General features: G+C 46.2%; 1 protein-coding gene across 1 annotated transcript; it reads left to right on the forward strand.

The window, feature by feature from the left end:
• Positions 1–1,194: 1,194 nt before the first annotated feature.
• On the forward strand, positions 1,195–4,412 carry SAMD5 (sterile alpha motif domain containing 5). The gene is made up of 2 exons (XM_073336673.2): positions 1,195–2,460; positions 4,275–4,412. Exons 1-2 carry the CDS (start codon positions 1,972–1,974, stop codon positions 4,410–4,412), a joined length of 627 nt encoding a protein of 208 aa, XP_073192774.1. The 5' UTR covers positions 1,195–1,971.
• Positions 4,413–6,000: the final 1,588 nt, after the last annotated feature.

Consider the following 6,000-nt stretch of genomic DNA (forward strand, 5'->3'; position numbering starts at 1 on the left):
AAGTTTAGAGACTCCTCCGAAAACTCCCCACCCACCCGCGAGCATCCCCCCTGCAGCTGCTTCCGTTCCCGGCTGCAAAGAGGAACCAAACCCACTAGCAGACAATGCTAGTGTCACGGCTTCACAGCGGCTTCTGATTCCTGCCGGTAGCCGCTGCTCTCGGCAGAAGGGCCGTGGGGCAGAAGGGGGGCGGGAACAGCAAAGCGTGGGGAGGGGAGCAGCAGCAAGACCAGCTGGGGCCCCTAGCGCTGCTGCTTCCTCTATCTCGCACAGATCTCCACGTGTTTCTTCTTCCAAACCTGGGATCAAGTTTGGGAGCCCCGGGGGCTACAGCAGACGCCCAGACTCCTGCGAGCCAGAGCCGGGGAGACATTTCCCCAGCTGCCCGCTAACCCCGGAGCGCTCTGCTCCCTTCCCCGCCCGCAGCAGCAGCACTCAAAGCCCACGCAGGGCGCTGCCGTGTTTCCAGCTGGGGCGGTTGCTGCTACCATGCAAACGTATGGATGACCTACCCCGCTGTCCCGCCTCTGTCCCGGCAGTCCCGGGCCCGTGGCTCCTGCCGCTGGAGGAGCCCGGCGGGGCGGCTGACTGGGTCACTTACCTCAGGCGGGTTTGCTCCAGCAGGGCGTGGAAGTTGGGGATGGCTTGGAGCGAGGGGGGCAGGTGTGGGCAGGGGGCACAGGCGGACGGGGAGGGGGAGAAGAGAGGGACGGGAACAGCCAGTGGGAGGAGGGGGAGAAAACCCCTCTGCGTGCCCGGGGTAGAGAGGAAATCTGCTCCCCTTGCTTCAGAGAGCTCCGGGCTGGGGAGGGAGACGAGCCCGAAAGCACAGCGGGTGTCACACACACGCACACAGGGAAAACAAAACCCGTTAGAAACAAGAAGACAGCGGGGCCAGCTCAGCGCATCCGCCGAGAAGACAAATTGTAGCGGCCGCCGCTCGTGAATGCACAGGGCGGGCGGGGCGCCTCCGCCACCCAAACAAGCCCTCAGCAGCACCGCGTGCGGCTCCCTCCCGGCCTCCTGCCTCCGGCTCCCGGCAGCCTCGCCTCCTCCGCCCCTCCCCGGCCAAGAGCGGCTCCCCGGGCCAGCCGGCGGTACAGGGCCATCCCAGGCACGAGAAAGTTGGGAGCGGGGTGAGGGCTGGTGGCTGAAGAAGAGACTCCCCCCTCCCCAGGACTGCGTGGGGAAGGTGGGATTAAAGGCGGAAAAGGAGGAGAGGGAGGGTGGAAAACTTGAATTTCTGGGCTTGCTGTGGCGACGCGTCTTGGCCATCCCCGCAGAGGTGAAGGAGAAGCAGGGAAAGTGACTCGGGGGAAGTGACCGGGATTATTTTTCAATCCGAGACGAGTCTTTTGAAAAGGAAAAAGAAAAGCAACGGTTTGCACGCCCTGCAGAGCGAGCTAGCAGGAAGCCTTGCTCAGACACATGCTGCTGGGCGAGCGTGCAGGCTCGTACTCTTCCTCAGCTCAACAGGGTACTAACGTTACAAAAAAGCAGCACATAGTAAACAGAGACGCGTCATGCAACAGAAAAAAAGGAAGATGGGAATGAAGGAAAAAAGAAACTAAAATCAGGAGGAGGCGGAGAAAACACAGCGACAACAAATTACTTCCAAAAGAGAGTGGGTGTCTGCCGTGACCCGGGATTTTAAGGGGTGCGCCTTTAAGTATTACCCCTTTTTCCAACCCAAGTCTCTCTTCTCCACTGACACAGGCTCCTCTGCTTGGTTGTAGGAGAGAAGAAGGAATAAGCAAGAGGATTCGTTCAGCAGCGCCTGCGATCTGTGGCTGCTGCTTCTTTGGAGATTTGTTTTGTTCCTGGGGGATGCTGGTTTCCAGACCTTGACTTGTGCATGTTGCTCTTTTAATTTGATCGCAGATTTTGCTCTGGTGGTCGCTTGTTTTGCAAGCGAAAGAAAGGGGAGCCTGGCTTGGTGTTAAAAGTTGCAGTTACTATTTTGCAGCTAACATGTGCACCAACATAGTCTATGAGTGGCTGAAGACCCTGCAGCTTTCCCAGTACGCGGAGTCCTTCGTAGATAATGGCTATGATGACCTGGAGGTTTGCAAGCAAATAGGGGATCCGGACCTGGATGCCATTGGGGTGTCGGTGCCCCACCACAGGCGCCGAATCCTTGAAGCAGTGGTGAGGTTGAAAGAGGAGGACGAGACCGCTGCTGGTCTCTATTTCACCTTGGAGCCTCAGCAGCAGCAGGGCTTGTCCTCCCCTTCCCCAGAGATCTACACTAGCCACCTGGTGGAGCAGTATGAGGCTAAGGCTTGGAGGGAGCCTAGCTCTCGCCATCGTCAGGGGAATCAGGGGACCCTCAGGAGCCAGAAACTTGGGCCCCGCAGCAAGGAGCTGGTGATTTACCCAAAACTGAAACTGAAAATCATGATTAGGGATAAACTTATCCGGGATGGGATCAACCTGAGCAAGCCCCCTTACTCCAACAAGGTAAGCAGGTCCTGTATCTTTCCCTTCTCCCTGCCCCTTGCATCAATAATTCATCTGAGCTTGGGTGCATCGGGGTCAGGAGTCTTAAACTGTTGTAGGAGCTAAACGTATGCCCCGTATTTAGGAGTGGAATTGGAGAGTTAGGTGTAAATATTGGTTGACTGTGTTTGGATCAGGTACCAAATCTGCTTGAGTTACCTTCGTTTGTGGTTGGGATTTCTGGGTACGATAGGAATGGATAAACCTGTTCACTGCCTATATACAGCAACTGAAAGGAGTGTGGCCAAAAATTGGTTGGTTCTGGGGGAGGGATGGTAGCTCAGTGGTTTGAGTGTTGGCCTGCTAAACCTTGGGTTGTGAGTTAAGTCCTTGAGGGGACCATTTAGGGATCTGGGGCAAAAATTGGGGATTAGTCCTGCTTTGAGCAGGGGGTTGGACTAGATGACCTTCTGAGATCCCTTCCAACCATGATATTTTATGATCCAAATGCTTAGTTTATGTTGCTGTTGTGGTGGGATGTGTCGAGATCTTGTTTTGGTTTATTTTTTTTATTCTCTGTGATAGAAGTGGCTAGACTAGTTCTCTAGTAAAGTTTGGGTCTTGAGTTCAAAAATAGGCATAATCCAGTTTTATCCTCTATTTTTTTCATTAATATGGGAATTATAGGGATCATCCATATTGGTGAAGATAACTTTTTGGTGTCCATTTCTGTTGGTTAATATTTTATGAAACGCCGTGTAAGGATGCAAGAGAATAATTCTTTCTGTTAACTTTCTTGCTAACTAGAGAGTGGTATGATTATTCATCAACCGTTCCAGGTATAATTTAGTCTGTGCACGGGGGACTATATATGAAAGAATAGAAAAGTACAGTTCTTGGGAAAAATCCGTTCCAATTTGGTGAAATCGCATTCTGTGAAAACTGTGGCTGTAACCCACTCAAGTTCCTTGAAAAAGTTAAAATATTAAAGGAAGGTGAGTTGGCAGATATAAATTACTTGGATTGCATAAAGCCTTTGATAGTCTGTACTGAAAATATGATAAGAAAAATAAATACTCATGTAGTTAAGTGAAAAGGTCATTCCATTGTTTTTTTTCACTGAACTAGTTTTTTAATCTAAGTGTTGTACTGTATGTTTACTTCACAGTTAAGAGAAAGGTCAGTGGTGAGTGCCTCAGGGAATGTATTGGGACCAGTGCTAGTAAATATCTTATTTAATGATTTGGGTTCTGATTTTTCAGAAATACTGAGCACTTGCAATTCACGTTTACTTCTGTTAGAGTTGTGGGTGCTCAGTGCCTCTGAAAAGCCTTTATTGGAAAAAACTGGCAGCTAGTTGTTGAAGCTTGCTGAAGAGGCTAAATTGGTTTTGTTAGTGAAAGCTATTAAGGATTGTGAAGAAGCACCCTATCAATGTAACTGCCACTGGGGCATTGGACATGAGAACGCTAAATGAAACTCAACTATGGTAAGTGTAAACTAATGCACAGGATTAAAAATAATCTAAACTTCTCATATACATTGATGGACTCTGAGCTTGTGGAATCCTCTGTGGGGAAAAGGCCTCATAGATGTCAAAGAAAGCTCAATGAAGATGTTTGGCAAGGATGCAGCAGAAGCAGTTAAAAAGCGAACAGGATGTCTAGATGCATTTAAAAAGGAGTAGAAAATGTCATGCTATATCTAACCGTGTAGACCCTCATGTGGAGAACTGTGTCCAGACTGGGTCACCCCTTATGAAAATATAGTTGAAATTGAAAGGCTCCAACTCACCTTGCTTTAATATTTTAACTTTTTTCACGGAACTTGAGCAGGTGATAGCCACAGTTTTCATGGGGATCAGAGATGTGTCACAATTTACAGATGAATGGAGAATGCTAAAACTAGCCTGGAAAGAAGAGTTACTGGAAAGGAAACTTGGTATTCTGAAGTGTAAAAGGATGACTTTATGACCATTAAGTTGCAGACGTGCTAGGACTGAAAGGATCTTAAGCTTCAGGACTTAAATTGATCACTTGCTGGTGTCTGGAAGGAAGGCCTCTCCTTGTTTTTCCCATGTATAGTACAGAACAAGTGGATGGCGCTCTTGTGATGGTGATTTATTTTTTTTTCACCTTCTTCTGAAACATCAGGTATTGGCAGCTCCTTGAGACAGCATACCAAATTTGATGGACCGGTGGTATGATCTAACATGGCAAAGCCTATATGAATTCTTGTATCGTGTGTAAATACATCACCTTCTGAAAACTTATTAACTGTAATTTGGAATGAGTGATTTTTCTCTCATAAATTATGATTTGCCTGACTCTTCTTGTTTTCTAAACTGCCATCAAAGGTGTCTCTCTCTCTCTCTCTTTCTTAATCCTTCACTTGAATCTAGAACTTTTAAATAGTGGTCACAGAAAGTGTCACTGGAGCTGCATGCTGTCCATTTCTGCGATTATATTTGATTTGTTTTTTACAAGCAGACAACTTTTTCCTAATGTTCGATCTTCCTATTCATGTGGCCCATTTCTTATCAAATAGATCTTCTACTATATCTGTGTTGTTGGAACATTCAAATACTAAGATACAAACACACAGCATCAAGGAAGTTCAAATCTATGGCTGCTGATTCTTCTTTCACTCTCCTTATTTATGTGTGATGGGGTGCAGCTTAACGACTTGGGACCAAACCCTGCTCATCTTGTGCAAGTAACAGCATTGACTTTAATGGGAATACTTGTATAATTAAGTTGGTAGGGTTTTAGCCTCAAATGCAACACACTGAAGTATAAAGGGGTGGGTGATGAACAGAGTGACAGCCTTAAGTTTAAATTTCCTAGCTTTATGTCAGCTTGTCTCACCAACTTATTTATTCTTGGATGATATTTTTAGAATAGAAAAACCTCTTGGCTTTATAAATCCTCTTCATGAACCAGTTCACAATCATATAATGTTAAAAGAAAGTACAGAGTTGGCATGATTTAAGTGTATGTTATTCAACATGTTGTTCCAAGTGTCACCCATTACTACAGTCAGTCTTCACTATTCCCTTTGAGCCATTTTAAAAAAATCACGTTGTGGTGATTACTCTGAACAACATCCATTGAATATCAGAAAATAACATGCTGTATCATACCTAGTTTGGAAAATGGACTTATTATGACAGTAGTAATTTTTTTTGGAAGTTTATTACTTTAGAAGAAGAAAACCTGATGTGCCTTTAGCAAAATTTGTGCTATATTTTTTGTAGATGATATATAAAGTCTGCATTTCAGAAGAAATTGCAAGTATCATCTTCTAAGTAATAAAACACAACTTTTCAAGGTTTACTGCTTATTTATTGCATATATTCAACAAAAGGTGTGCCGATCTGAGAGTAAATATGACCTGGTGCGTAGGGCACTGACCACCAAGCAATTTGAGGTCTGTTCACAGCTCTGCTACGTGACATTGTATGAGTCATTTCCTCCTGGTTTACCCAATTGTAAATGGAGGATAAAATATACTTACCTTTCCTAAGTGTTTTTTCATCTGTGGATGAAAAATGCTATATAA

The sequence above is a fragment of the Lepidochelys kempii genome, chromosome 3 (assembly GCF_965140285.1).
Source record: "Lepidochelys kempii isolate rLepKem1 chromosome 3, rLepKem1.hap1, whole genome shotgun sequence".
In the NCBI taxonomy this organism is placed as follows: domain Eukaryota; kingdom Metazoa; phylum Chordata; order Testudines; family Cheloniidae; genus Lepidochelys; species Lepidochelys kempii.

Bases quoted from the DNA above. Each gene is read 5' to 3' on its own strand.
- SAMD5 (XM_073336673.2), top strand. From the start codon at position 1,972: ATGTGCACCAACATAGTCTATGAGTGGCTGAAGACCCTGCAGCTTTCC. The intron at 2,461-4,274 runs GTAAGCAGGTCC...GAACTTGAGCAG, and splicing joins AGCCCCCTTACTCCAACAAG to GTGATAGCCACAGTTTTCAT.